Consider the following 15807-nt stretch of genomic DNA (forward strand, 5'->3'; position numbering starts at 1 on the left):
CATGATTTAAAACTTTACATAAATGTTATTATATTTTCCCTATTATATTTTCCCGTTTATTCCCTTGCAACTTTTTTCACTTATTATATTTTGATATTGAGGTATGCTGAGATGTGAGGTTCTAATTCATTTACCTTCACAGCTTTAGAGCATTCTGTTGCATGAAAACACCATGAACTAGCCATTTGACAGACATTGAGCCTGTTGTTCATTTTTGCTTTTATAGACAGTGCTGTTCTAATGTACTTGTGCAGTCTCCCTGTGCATACATGTGAGAGTTTCTCTGGGGTTTATACTTATGAGATGCTGCTGCTTTTTAAATAGAGGCTTTGATAATACCCACTTCGAAGGGTATTATGAAAAACATACGAGGTAATGTTAATAAAACACCATTTCAGACATTCATACATTTATGTTAGAAAACTTGCAAACGTATATGAAACAGTGGGTCACCAGGGCAATAGTCTGGTGCTAGAATGGTGAACAGAAGTATAATATGCATGCTCCTGTAGCTCCAAGGTACCCAACCTATTGTAGGTGTCTGTACGTCTGCCATTTCTTTACCTCCACACCTCTGCTTGTGCTGATGTGTCCTTGGGGCTGAAATGGTCTCCTCCAGTTCTGGTTGTCTCACTCCCTTCTTATCTTTGTTGGCTACTTTTCTGAAGCCTTTCCTGACTCCTCAGCCTGCCCTGGATATCCTTTCCCCTCCCTTCCTGTATCTCTCTCACCATCTTTACCTGCTCTTCCATAATCCTTTCTAAATGGTCAGTATCTTAAAGACAGGGGCTGCGTGTTACTCGTCTTTTATCCAGGCACTGAGCACAGTGCTGATAAATGTGCTGATAACTACACAGGAGTGGACTTAGGAATTCTTGGGAAGAAAGCAATTTGCAGCCAAAGATTTCTTGGAGCCAAAAGAAGAGAGATGGAAGCAAGCATGCTCTTTTGTTAGGAACACAGAGACCGGAGAATTTGAAGGGGTTTTTTGGAGGCTTTTTTTTTTTTTAATTTTAGAGAGAGAGGGAGGGAGACAGTGGGGGAGAGGGGCAAAGGGCGAGGGGTAGAGGGAGAGAGAGAATCTTAAGCAGGCTGCACACTCAGCATGGAGCACAATGTGAGGCTCGATCCCATGACCCTGGAATCGTGACCTGAGTCAAAATCAAGAGTCAGATGCTCCACCAACCAAGCCACCCAAGTGCCGCGAGGGTTTGAAGTTTTGCCAATGATGTAGTTATATAGGATATAATGGACTGTTAAGGAGGAGACCTGTGCCTGTCATTCTGGAATGTGAGAGCTAGACGTACGCAAGAACTTTTTCTTTGAATCTGTCAGTCCTAGGGATTATAAAATGAATGCATGAATCAGCCAGTGAATTCACTTGAAGGCAGTGAGCAGCCCCTTGCTTATTTAACATTGCCAGGCTTTAAACTGTTATTAGTTTAAAGCAGGCGTTGGCAAACATTGTCTGTAAAAGGCCAGATCGTAAGTATTTTCAGCTTTGTGGGCCATATGGTCTTTGTTGCAAGTATTCAACTCTGCTGTTACAGTGTGAAAGCAACCGTAGAAAATATGTAAACAGAATAGTATAGCTGTTTTTTTTTTTTTTTTTTTTGAAAGTAGGCTCTGTGCTCAATGTGGAGCTCAGACTCACTACCCCGAGATCAAGAGTCCCATGGTCCACCAATTGAGCCAACCAGGTGTCCCTAGAATAGCTGTTTTTTAATAAATTTTATTTATGGTCACTGAAACTTAACTTTCATATAATTTTCATGTATCACAACATATTCTTTTGACTTTTCCCCCCAACTATTAAGGAAGGTACAAACCATGCTTAGTTCACGGTTTCAAAAAAAACTTGTTGACCCCAGGTGGAAATGAACCTTACTTCCAGGTACAAAGGGGGTGAAATCCAGTGATAAAGGACTGTTCTTTTACTAAACAAATCTTGCAGTTCTCTTGATTTACCACTAGATGGTGGTCCCTTGTAGGTATGTGGCCCAGCCAGTGAGTCTTTCCAATAGAAGGGATGATTGAAGTTTTTCCAAGTATAGTAGATCAGCCACTGCTTTGTTAACACAGGCATACAAACTGTCCCAGACTTTCAAAAACCATTCTTCTGGGTTTCATTTATGTCTCCACCTTCACACTTATTTGTACAAATTCCTTCCATTGCAGCATATCAAACTGAAGGGAACGAAATCGCTCTCAAATCCTCTGAGATTATTTGCTCGAAGGCTCAGGAGGACAATAATTGAATACAGGCTATGGCTGAAGATTTGGGAGCTGCAACTTAGATCTGGGAACAGATGTTACCTGAGATACAGATTAATAAGTGGAGCTTATATTGAGACGATACTTGAAGCCCAAGTGTTGATACTTAAAACTCCAAAAACAGCCCCCATTCTTGGCCTCTTCATGTCACCTTTTTCTACCCTTAAGGTGCCCAACTGGGGACCGAACATAGCCCTGGCTTAGCATCTTCTGCAACAATTTTCTCACACCTTTCTTAGGGTATGGAAGTATTTGGTAGCCATAGTGACGTTCTTGGCATGTATGTGTGGCCTGAGGTGCAAGGGAAGTTCAGCCGAAATAGAGGTGCATAGAACCATTGTGGTTATTCCTGTCATCCTCTTGTCTGAAATCTCCCAGCTTAGATTTCTCTTCCAGACTAGGAGTCCCCTGGCTTGAGCTGTCCCATTTGTCTCCCTTTCTCACCACCCTTCTTTATCCAGACACACGAAAGAAAGAGACTGGATGGCTATTAAAATTGTTAACAATGGGAAAAGTTTCCATCTTCCTGGAGCAGAAAAGGGCTTGACGGAAATTTGACTTTGAAGGTCCTTGAAGCTCAAGTCTGTGACCCTAGCCACCACACCAAACTGTCACATGGTTATGTCCACTCTGCCCCCTAGTTGGATCTTTCAGCAAACATGGAATAAATCCGTTTCTTCCACACCTCGATATACGATGTTGAAGAGAGGTCTTAGGTTCTTCCTGAGTCTTTTCAGCTGAGCATCTCCAGTAGAGCAGTAAGATATCCTTCCAAAACTCTAGATGGATTTTTCCTGGTCATGAAGACCAGCAGTTCTCATGAAGGCCGTTCCACTACTTAGGGGCCATTTTAGAAATGTCACGGGGCAACTCTTGGTTGTGCAGTGGTGCTGGCATGTTGTGCGCAGGACCAGGGTCACAAAGAAGGTTTTGGGTCCCAGTGGAAAACAAAACGGGAGGGGGGCAGATGGGAAAAAACTATTATAGAAGATTTATGTTGATGCGCAGTATAGCAGGGACATGTACCAGGACATGTCCTTGTCACCAGCCTAATAACTGGAGCCAACATCCCCTGTCTCATTGATCCTGGCCACAGATGCAGGATATCTTGGGAAGAAAGGAACAGTCACACATTGAAGATTCTTTGCCTGTCCTACACAGCCTCAAACATACAGATGTACATTTTAGGTATATGAAACTTTGTTTATAATTATCAGAGTCTGGAATTCTGTTTTATATATAATCACAGAATCATTTTTAATATATCCTAAATTTTCCAAGGCAACCTCTTGTTAACTGAAGGATTATGCTTTCTTTCATTCAGAACTTGACTAAGTAAGAGTCATTCACCATTTCAGAAAATCATGTCACAGACAACCGTGCCCTGTGTGATATTTGTGTCCCCAGAATCAATCTACATTTTCGGCTCTCACTCTCACAGCCATTCTACTTGAAGGTGCAAACATATGACCACTGTATCATGTTTTCTACTGTAGTTGTGCCCAAGCATATGCATAGTGAGTTCATTGACATATTTAATTTAGCATGATTATATATTATTTTATCATAGGCTAACTTTCACTTTATCTCTCCCTTATTAGGTTAGGTAAATGTTTTAGTCCGTACGGGCTACAATAACAAAATACCACAGACTGGGTAGCTTATAAACAATAGAAATTTATGCCTTACAGTTTTGGAAGCTGGAAGTTAGAGATCAGGGCATCAGCATGGTTGGGTGAGGATTCTCTTCTAGATCGTTCACAGCCTTCATATAACAGAAAGACCTAGGGACCTCTCTGGAGCCTCGTCTTCACGAAGGCTCCACATTCATAATTTTTAAGCACCTCCTAAAGGCCATACCTACTAATACCATTCATTACCTTAGAGGGTGAGGACTTCCATATTTTGAAATTTGGGCTGGGGGCTGAGGAGAGTGAGATACACAAACATTCAGACTACAAGATATAGTAATTTATATTTTTTAGGTATAAGAGCTGGTAAATTATGTATGCCATTTCATTTCAGAGTAGCAAAAGGGATGTTATAAAATATATACTAGAATGAAAAACTATAATATTTTATATATTTGTTTCCTGGTTTTGCCATAACAAATTACTTAGTGATTTAACATAAATTTACTATCTTACCGTTTGGTGGTCAAAAGCCAGAAATTGGGTTCACTGGGCTTAAATCAAGATGTCACCATGGCTGTTTTCCCTCTGGGGGTCCAAGGGGGTGAAGCTGCTCCCTTGCCTTTTCCAGTTTCTAGAGACCACCTGCATTTCTTGTCTCATGACCCATCCCTCCATCTTCAAAGCCAGCAATATAGTATCTTCAAATGTCTCTCTGACTCTGACCCTCTGCCATCGTCTTATAAGGATTCTTGTGATTCCATTGGGCCCCACTGGACAATCCAGGATAATCTCCCTCTCTCAAGATCCTTAACTTAATCACACTTGCAAAGTTTCTTTTGTCGTGTAAGGTAACATATTCCCAGGTCTGGGGAGCAGGGCCTGGACATCTTTGTGGGGGGTGGGCCTTTATTCTATTGACCACACTTTATTTTTTTTCATTTTTCAAGGTTTTTTTAAAATGCTTATTTATTTATTTTGAGAGAGAGAGAGAGAGAGAGAGAGAGAGAGAGAGAGAGAATCCCAAGCAGGCTCCATGCTCAGCATGGAGCCCCACGCAGGGCTTGAACTCATGACCTGAGTTGAAGTCAAGAGTCAGATGCTTAACTGACTGAGCTACCCAGCTGCCCCCTATTGACCACACTTTAATATAATACTTGTTCTGATAAGGTCAAGACCCACAGATACATAACTAAAGCATTGGGCTTGATGTTCCCTCTCTTTCTGTCTTGGAGCAGCAAGATTTCTTTCTTGACCTTGGCTTGGGCTGAACCTGTTCCAGGGGTATAGTGTTTAGAGAACAGTCTACTCCCTTCCTGAGGGGAGCTCCGAGTTGCCAGGCAATGGGGGTCCAGGTATTCATTTGAAGTCAACCTGGATTGAAGAGCTCTTTTTCAATCTTTTTTTTTTTTTTTTTTTTTTTTTACCATTGGGAGCATGTGATGTTTACTCTTTGGGGCATCCAGTCTTGTTTTATTTATTTATTACTTAAAAAAACTTATTTTTATTTTATTTCTTTTTATTGAAGTATCATTGACATACAATGTTAGTATTAGCTTCAGGCGTACAACATAGTGATTTGACAACTCTGTACATTACGCTGTGCTCACAAGTGTCACTACCGTCTGTCACCATACAAGGCTATTACAGACCATTACTATATTCCCTATGCTGTACCTTTCATCCCTGTGACTCATTCATTCCATACTGGAAGACTGTATCTCCCTCTCCCCTTTTGCCATGCCCCCACCCCTCTTTCCTCTGGCAGCCACTAGTTTGTATTTGTGAGTTTTTTTTCTGCTTTGTTGGTTTTGTTTTTTAGATTCCACATATAAGTGAAATCACGTGGTATTTGTCTTTTCAACCTTGGGAAGAGCTGTCTGGCAATCAAGAAGAGTGGCATTTAGAGGCACCTGGCTGGCTCAGTCTGTAGAGTTTGTGACTCTTGATCTAGGGGTTGTGAGTTCGAGCCCTACATTGGGTGTAGAGTTTACTTTAAAAAAAAAAAAAAAAAGAAGAGTGGCATTTAGGTCAATGGACACTTTAGAATTTTCCCTCCAATGTCCTTATTCCTGGGAAAGAAGAAAGACAGAGCATGTTGGTGTTCTCCTGGCAATAGACACGGTTTAAGGGAGATTTGATAAAAAGACAGAAATGAGGGTTTTCATTTTCAAGGCCTATCTCCTCTCCTAGCCTGCGTCCAGCACCCCTGTATCATCAGGGGGCTCCCAGACCTCTGAGCCCTGCGTGGGGGTGCTGTGGGAGTCCCAGGTAATACTGGAGAAGAGGGATGTCACTTGGAGCCTAAATAGTACTGTTCCGTATGTGCGAAGGGGGTCAGTTGGGCATCTGCTGTATTCTGCAAGCAATCCACCTGTGGGGGAGGGGAGAGGGGAACAAGGGGCCCATCTCACTTGAGAAAGTATGAGCCTGACAGCTGAAGGTTCCCAGAGCAGCAAGCATCACCTCTTCTCTTGGACCATTTCAGCTGTCTGCTTGGGATTGACAGAGGCATCTGGCTGCTAAAAATACCCCACTGACCAAGTGTTCCCTATTCCAACTGAAGCTGAGCACAACCGCCATCCAGGACTGAGCTGCTTCTTGCAAAGGAATTTTGCAAAAATTTCAGGTCCAGTTCGAGAGGTGCACCAGCCCGTGGTCATTTCTGCTTTGCCAGCTTTGCTGGTGATGAACGTGACCCTTCTCGGATCACCATTCTCTTGCCTGCCCCATTTCCACCTCCAGGAAGCGTGGCAGAGGGGGAGGTGAGGGCCCCATTGCTGAGAGGGGGTAGGGAAGGGGAGGTGCTTGTCCATTTATAGGCTTGCTCTTTGGGATGCTGAAGGTGCTGAAATAGCAATGACAGGGGACTTGGCTCCGTGTTAAATATCTGCCGAGCTGCCTGAAAGACTCTGAAATGACAATAGGGAGAATGGAGAACGTGGAGGTCTTCACTTCTGAGGGTAAAGGCAGGGGTCTGAAGGCCACTAAGGAGTTCTGGGCTGCGGATGTCATCTTCGCCGAGCGGGCTTATTCCGCAGTGGTTTTTGACAGGTATGAAATGTGGGGTGTTGCCTTCTTTTCTCTGTTGGTTTGGCCGGTGCCAAACTCTAAAACACTTTGCTCTCAAAATCTTCAGGGAAAGGGATAGAAGCCATTTGATCATTTTTAACAAAATGGCACTTCTGACAGCTGTTTTCTGGAATAACTTTTTCTGCAAAGAGTCATCACTAATGTGATTTGCTCTGGTCCCTAGGAGGGTTGTAAAGGTGAGCCAAGGCACTGGGGTACTTTCTCACAATACCATTGAACTTGGCTGAGTGGGTGTGCTGGAGCCCACTGGAGAGGTGGGTGTGGTACTATAGGAAACATCTTTCTTTCTTTCTTTCTTTCTTTCTTTCTTTCTTTCTTTCTTTTCTTTCTTTCTTTCGTTTGTTCTTTTTTTTTTTTTTAAGTTTATTTATTTACTTAGAAGGGGAGAGGCAGAGAGAGAGGGAGAGAAAGGATCCCAAGCAGTCTCCATACTACCAGCACAGAGCCTGACGCAGGGCTCGAACACATGACCTGTGAGATAGACCAGAGCTGAAACCAAGAGTCGGATGCTCAACTGACTGAGCCACCCAGGCGCCCCATAGGAAACATTTTCTTACAAAAGGCTCCATGTTTTTAGCTTCTTGAGTATGATAAATATATTACAGCATAAAGTAATTGCTGAGACTTTTAAAAAGTAATTGTAAACATTACAATCCATTTACATTTGGAACATTAGAATATCACCATGAAGCCGAAATCCCTTTTTACCATTACTACTCCCAATACCAATCTCCTGTCTTTCCTCAGAGGTAATACTTGTTATGATTTTAATGTGCTTCCTTCTAGAATGTTCTTGTACTAGTACATACATATATCTTCATTTATCAAGAATGTAGCACTGTAGTTTGTCTTTTTCTTTTTTTTAATAGAAGCAGTATCATACTTCAGATGTCATTCTAGAACTTGCTGTCTTCACTGAACATGTTTTTGATATCGACCCTCATGGGAACTATAGGTCTATAGATAATTCTTTTAAATCCTCAAAGATCTGTTTCTTTTACCCCCATGTAGATCTATCCGTGTTGATCCATATGCTATGTGGATCGCCAATTACAACTGCTGTGGATATTCTACCCAATAAATACATGAAAACTTATTTATCCACTTCCCTAATGAGAGACCTTCAGTGGTTTCTAGCTTTTCACAAAAACAAACATTTCTGGAAATAAAATCCTAGACCATGTCCACTTGCACACATGTGTGATTATTCTCAAGGATATATGGCTAGAAGGGGAATTGTTCCAGAGTGTGCTGTTTCTATTTTAATAGGCCTTCCAAAGTGGCTCTATTAAATTTACATTCCCATTTCCCCACAACCATGTCTATACTTGACCAAACTTTTAAATTAGTATTAAATCTTTATTTCAAAACAAAACAAAACAAAATCTGCCTAGTGATTAAACTATGACAATGTTCCCTCCACCTAAAGCTGGGTGACCTGCCTGACATTGATGTGATCTGAATCAAGATGGCCTCTGATATCTAGGCTTTGTGGTTGGCTCGCTGTATAGACCATCCTGGGAACGGGCACTGCTTTTCAGAGATAATTTGATTAGCGTTCAGATCTTCGTTTCTTCCTGCCTACCAGGACCCGCAGGGAGAGGGCAGTGAATGGAGTATGTGGCTGACTGCCACCTGCGGAAGGAGACAGTTATACCTCTTCAACAGGAGTCTGTCTGGCTTTATTAATTTACTTGTATGTGTGTCGTGCATGGAGGTGAGTGTGGTAAAGGAGTCAGTCGGGTTCAGAATAAAGACAAAAAAGTTAGAAAACAGAAACTCGGAACACTCATCTTTTTTTTTTTTTTAATTTTTTTATTTTTTAATATATGAAATTTACTGTCAAATTGGTTTCCATACAACACCCAGTGCTCATCCCAAAAGGTTCCCTCCTCAATACCCATCACCCACCCTGCCCTCCCTCCCACCCCCCATCAACCCTCAGTTTGTTCTCAGTTTTTAACAGTCTCTTATGCTTTGGCTCTCTCCCACTCTAACCTCTTTTTTTTTTTTTTTTTCCCTTCCCCTCCCCCATGGGTTTCTGTTATTTTTCTCAGGATCCACATAAGAGTGAAACCATATGGTATCTGTCTTTCTCTGGATGGAACTGGAGAGTGTGATGCTAAGTGAAATAAGTCGGAACACTCATCTTGATGCCGCCACTGAGTCGCCACACTGCCTTGTATAGAATACCTCCATTGGTGCCTCTAGTTCCCTAAAAGCTAATATAGCCAATTAGTGTCCCTTTTAAGAGTGGAGTTGAGTGGGTTTTCCTTCCGTTATAAAAAGAAAACTAAGGAAGAAAAAAATCTTTAGTATCTTCACACAAAGATACTAACTCTAAACACTGTTGTCTGTTTCCTTACCATTTATTTTAAAAGGTAGGTTTCATTTGTACTGCACAGCTGGGATCTTATTACAGAAACTATGATGTTTTACGTTTCATAGTTTAAGTACTTCTGGGTGACTGTACTCTCTTCATAAACATAGTATTTAATGGCTGCGTGTTCTCCTACCACTTTTTTTCTGACTGATGTTTCCATGGTTTTCTTGGTATAAATAAGTCATCATTCATTAGAAGTAATAATTACAAAACAACTTTAGTAAACATTGCAGATAGAATGCTAGCAAAATGTTATGTTATTATTACAGTAATAAAAATTGGGATGATTGGGGTAAACGATCTTTAAGATGATTGAAAAAAAAATCTAAAAGAGATACTTTTAAAAAGTGATTTTTCCCAAGTGTGTCACTGCAAACATGAAGGGGCTGCGCTTTGGGTATACCAAAGATAGCTTGGAAAGGCATGGGAGGAAAGCTTTGCCCATCCTGCCCTCCCATTGTGGCCTCCTGGGGAGACTCAGCCACTGTAGATGAGAAACCTGAGGGGGGAAGGTAGGACTGAGAGTGACCCACATAAGAGGCACATTTTAATCATTCTATAGAAGAGATGCATCCTAATCCATGTTATTGCAAGCCGGGCTTCCTGCCCTACCCTCCAAACACAAATATGAGGAAAGATTTTATTTTTAGTTGAGCACAACGTTTAAATGAAAATTCTTTCAAACAACATATGACTTGTATGTACCTATATATGTTATGAAGCATAACAAGAAATGAACACCCATAAAACCATCATCCTGTTTAGTTAGAGTATGTGATTCTATTGTATCTTCTCTATCTTCCCCTATCCTGTCCCCAACTTGTCCCACAGGTAACTAGTAGCCTGAATTTTATGTTATTTATTCCTTTGCCTTTTGAGGAATAGTCTTACCACGTGTGTACATATTCTTAAACAATATATAATTTACTTTTTTAAAGTTTATTTATTTTGAGAGAGTGCAAGTACATGAGCAGGGGAGGGACAGGGAGAGGGGGAGAGAGAGAATCCCAAGCAGGCTCCATGCTGTTAGTGCAGAGTCCGACATGGGGCTCAAACCCACACACTGTGAGATCATGACCTGAGCCAAAATCAAGAGTCAGATGCTTAACTGACCGAGCCAAATATTTTAGCATTTAAAAATTCCAAGGAATGTTTAATGACTGCGTAGTATTCCTTTTGACTGTTATATATCAGATTAGCAAGTGCCATCAAACTTGGATGTCAAAGTTATTTCAGTTTTCCTAACAGATCTCTCTGTACATCTCTGATTATTTATTAAAGATAAACTCCTAGAAGTGTATATTTTGGATTGAAAAGACAGTTTTGAGTCTTTTACTATAGATTTCCAAATCACCCCTCCCCCCCAAGAGGATTATACTAGTTTTTCCCATGAGGGTTATAGCATTTGCCTCCTTATCCAAGCACTGGCTAACACAGAAAACTAACTTTTACTTTTGTATTTTCCGACTTCACCTATAAAAACTTAGTACTATTTTGTTTTGAATTTTTTGATTAAGGAAGTGAGATATTTTTTTAAAAAATCTGTTTATTGATCATTACATCCTTCTTTTGTGATTTGTCTATTTTCTATTGATCCCCTCATTTTAAAACTTTGTTTTATTACTCCTCATTTGTTTTATTACTCTTTAATAAAACAAAGCTTATTTGTTTTATTACTCCTTAATGTTCAGAACTTCTAAATTGTTTGAATTCTTATGAATCATTTTGGTTTATTAGCCCTTTTGATTTTAACTCTTTTCTAGTCCTCAGTTACTTTTGACTTTCTTTATTTTTCATGTCTTTTATTTTAAAACCTATTCATTTTTCTATCATATGTGCATATATATTATATATATATAATATATATGTTAAAATTATGCCTAAGCTTTAAGTTTCTTTTTTTTAGTTTATTTTTATGCAGTTACTTATTGCCATTGAATTTATTCACTTTCATTGAATTTTATTCACATTCATTTCATTGAATTTATTCACTTTTAGCTTATTTAGTTCATTTTCTGTCAAGGGGAATGAGAAGATAAATGGTTTTAGCCATAAGACTGACTCAGGCCTTCAGCAAGATTCAATCCTTATCTTTTCGCTGTTTGGTCTTGAAAGGACCCTTCCAGTTCTCTGAAGTAGAACCTTCATCTTTTCCAAACTATAAAATCAGTTCGTTAGCCCAGTGGACCTACAGACTGAGGTCCATGGGGCGCCATTTATCACACTGAGTACAATCCCATTGCCACCATCACCATCACCGTCTTCAAACAAAACCCACAAACAAATAGATTCATGGCCAATGTGGAATAGAATCAGATTTGACCAGGATAGGAATTTGAAGCATATTTTACAATAACATTGGAGAACTTCTTCTCCTAAAAGCCATCTACAAATAACAAACTGTCATTTGCAAGACAGAGGGTTCTAAACTTTATTTTTGTACTTGACAGAAGGGTGAGAACCAAGCATCTTGAGCAGAAGTTATTTCTGGTCAAAATGGGATGTGTGGTGGGGAAAGTGCTAGTTAGAGCTCAAGACATTTAAGAATGAAGTAGGCCCTGGACACCTTTATCTTTAGAGGTTCTATCTCACAATATGTCAAAAGGTAGTTTTTGCTTACCACTTCTGAATGGGTTTTTATAACTTTGCTATTACAATTGTTATTAATTTCCATTTTGCATTTTTTTTTTTGTTTTAAGAAAATTTGGGGACTATTCAAAGGTGTGATGAATTCCAAACCTTTTCCTGGGTCACCTGTAAACTTTTAGGCCCTTGACACTGAACCTCTATTGCCTAATGGGAGACCAGGGCTACCAGTGCTGTCTGGAGATGGGAAGCTATTTCCAAGGTTTTGTAGTTTCTGGTGGCAACCTGGCAGAGATGATTTCCTTGGGGAGTTGGGCAGTAGAGGGGAATTGGGTCATTTGACCCTGAAGATCTCTTCTAGTGTGAGATTCTATGGGTTTCATGATTTCTTCAGTACATGTGAAGGACTCCGGTGCAGCAATAGAGGGGTGCTGGACTAATATAAAATGGAGCTTGTTCTGGTTATTTTTTATTTTAGCATTAAACACAAGACATGGCATGGGAATGGTGCTCATGAGCAGTTCCGGGAGCCAAAAATGCTATTTGATGGTTCCTTTTTAACAGTCCCAGATGTTATGAATTTAGAGTGCATCTAGGCTTTGGGTCCATGGATCCTTAGCTAAGGAGAGAACTATATTTGAAAGATCAAAGTTTGTGTGGATGTGCATCTGTGCTTTTTATTTCTGGGGAGAAAGTCTATAGCTTTCATCACTTTCAAAATCACTTTCAACCCAAAAGAAGGTTGAGACCCATTGGATATATTCAGTCCTCTCTTATAGATCAGGAAGCTGAGGCTTAGTGAGGAGACAGGCAGGCCATCCCAGGTCATACATGGATGGACAAGCATAGGGCAGGACTAAGATTCCTGAGATCTTGTCCTTTATCACTACCCCCCACCCCAAGTGGGTCTGGCATCGCTGACTTAATTTCTTCTTTCCTTGTCAGTCCAGTTAATAATATTTGGTCTTAATAAAGGAAACAATACTCATCCATCAATTTCAGAACAATCAAAATCTGGTTCTGGGACCTGAGAATGGTTAGACTCAGAGACTCCTAGGTAAAAAACAGGAATATACATGTGATTACACAGGAGACTTCCTGCCTCCTTCCTATAAGGACCCTTGCAATTGCATTAGACCCACCAGGATGTTTCAGGATTATCTCCCCTTCTCAAGGTCTTTAACCTTAATTACATCTGTAAAGTCCCTTTTGCCATGTAGTGTAACATATTCACAGGTTCCAGGGATTAGGACCTTGTCATTTTGGGGGGAGCTATTATTCAACCTACCACAACCAGTAAGATGAATTTCCTATTAATCCAATTCATCGCAAAAAAAAATGTTAAGAAGGAGCAAGGATAGTGGATTTTTACAAAAATTTCTTTAAGTAAAAACTTGACTGGTTCCTAAGTGATTCTGTATAAGCAGTTGAAAGTGTCTAGGAGATTATGTACATATATGTAGGAATAAACAATGATAAGAACATAAGAAAAAGTAGAGTACTTTAAGAGAAATTAATGCCAGCCAGGCTTTTTTTGAAAATTGGACCAGTTATGAGCTTCAGGTCCACTGGAGACAGCTGGGCTTTTAGCCAGTGTAATTCTATATGGGCTTGTGGGAACAGGAGGATTAGTGTGGCATACACAACCAACACACTGTGGCCTTTAATCTGATAACAGCTGGTGGGGGAGGTGGGGGGAGCAAATGATGCTATAAATGGAAATCATTTAATAGAAGGATTAGGGAAATTCCTGAACAGTTAGTTCAGAAATGAATGAATCACTGTTTATTGTTCAATTTACAGTGTTAAACATTTACACTCGATGTTGCGGATAACCATAGCAGATTTAAAACTATGTCTTTATTTTATTTTAAGTAAGCTCTATACCCAACGTGGGGCTTGAACTCACAACCCTGAGCTCAAAAGTCACATGCTATACCAACTGAGCCAACCAGGTTCGCAATGTCTTTAGTTTGACACTTTTGCAGGTGCAAGACGTGGTGACGTGTCACGTGCCCCGTTACAGGTTGTATTGCTACATTTTATGAAATGCATTTAATCCTTAAATGCAGAAGTTTGCAAATAATTGCTTTTTAAATATAAATGAGGTCAAATGCCAGGTTGTCCCCACAGTGATTTCATCTTCAGTCATGTGCATCTGAAGATGTGTTTTAAGCATGGGAAATGAGGTGTGGTCACAGCTACAGTGTTGGAAATGCAGACAGGTCTGAGTTGGGAGTGTGAACTTCTTCGTGTGAGTTGTGGCAGAGGAAAGCTGGAGAATTGCTACGTGAATATAGAAGAGATGTTAAAAAATAGGCAATACCTAGATCTGACCTAAGGAAGCAGTATCACCTAACTTCTTTTTTTAAAAAATTTTTTTTTAACGTTTATTTATTTTTGAGACAGAGAGAGACAGAGCATGAATGGGGGAGGGTCAGAGAGAGGGAGACACAGAATCTGAAACAGGCTCCAGGCTCTGAGCTGTCAGCACAGAGCCTGACGCGGGACTCGAACTCACAGACCGCAAGATCATGACCTGAGCCGAAGTTGGCCGCTTAACCGACTAAGCCACCCAAGCGCCCCTTAACTTCTTAAGCTAAGGTCTGTATAGTGCAAACATGAATCCAGCGATGCCCCTCAGGGGTTGACATGGGCCATTTCAAAACAACATTAAGTAGATGCCATGGGGAAAAGAAAATGAGCCTTCCAACTCTGGGTGGGTGTCTCTTCTCTGCAGGAGCCTTCAGTGGTTCCCCCTTTGCCTGCAGAATAAGGACATACTACTGAGAGTAGCATTCCAGGTCCCCTCGCCTCCGGTCATTGTTCCAGCATCATTTCCCAGTGTGGTGCATCCTATGATCTTGTCAGATAGCTTACTCCCGTCTCTCCTGTATGTACCTGTGCCCCTATATGGATGCCTTTGACTCAAGCCAGTGCCTCTCCATGGAAGAACTGACGGTCTCTGAGTACAAACTCGGCCCATCTTTAGAGGGTCAGAACAGTGCCTCCTCCCTTCACAGATGATTGCCTCCCCAGATTCCTCGCCTCCCCCACCTCAGTGGGAGTTAGGCTTCCCTCGAACCCTGCAGGAGTTACCTGCACTCCTAGATGGCATGCCTCACCTTGCTTATATGTGTTAATGCCCCAGCTCAGCCTAGGGACTGCTCAAAGGCAAGGTTTGTGTCTTGTTTATCTTTAAGGCCCTGTATTACCAAGTTCAACGCACAGCACATAATGGATGCCCAATAAATACTTGTGAAAGGAAAGTAGAGTGGAAGGGACGAGGAAGGAAAGAGAGAGGAATTTAAAATATTGTAAAATCCTCTGGGTACTTGAGGAATGTGGGATGTTCTTTAGGAGGTGCCCCCTTCCCCCTTGGTTTTTGAAGGAACAGCTCCTGGCAGGCTGAGAGTCTTTAAGCAGTATAGAAAGTGAGAGCTGTTGGTTCAGTCCTTTCTGGCTGTGTTTTTAGGCGGCTTGTCCACCTTGCAGGCGCCTTCTCTTGGCATTTATCTGTCCAGCAACTGGTTATTTCCATATAAGGAGTTGAGCAGCAGCTGCCCTTCTAGCCCTCTTGATTCTGACAGGTGACATGACCCAGGGCAGGGCTGCAGAGCAAGAAGTGAGTGGGGACCCGCTGGCCAGGGCAAAGAACGCTCAGGACTACAGGCAGAGCTCAAAAGTGGGCTTTGGGGACTTCCTCTGTCCTCTGTGCTGGGCGCAGTGGCAGACATGAGGAACCCCTATAAGGATCCTCGTATCCCCAGGAGGGTAGTAATCACTACTCCTAAGGGTTGTTGTGAAGGTTTAACAAAGGAGAATTGCTTGCAACATCTC

General features: G+C 41.2%; 1 protein-coding gene across 2 annotated transcripts in view; it reads left to right on the forward strand.

The window, feature by feature from the left end:
• The first annotated feature begins 6750 nt into the window (after positions 1-6750).
• SMYD1 (SET and MYND domain containing 1) overlaps positions 6751-15807 on the forward strand; it is a 40479-nt gene continuing 31422 nt past the window's right edge. For both annotated transcript variants that reach the window (XM_019444207.2, XM_019444210.2), the window contains exon 1: positions 6751-6959. In XM_019444207.2, coding sequence (XP_019299752.1) covers positions 6823-6959 — 137 coding nt within the window. In that variant the 5' untranslated portion in view covers positions 6751-6822. The remainder of the gene's footprint in view (positions 6960-15807) is intronic.

Source organism: Panthera pardus, unplaced genomic scaffold, assembly GCF_024362965.1.
Source record: "Panthera pardus isolate Hobbes unplaced genomic scaffold, ASM2436296v1 HiC_scaffold_26, whole genome shotgun sequence".
Taxonomy (NCBI): domain Eukaryota; kingdom Metazoa; phylum Chordata; class Mammalia; order Carnivora; family Felidae; genus Panthera; species Panthera pardus.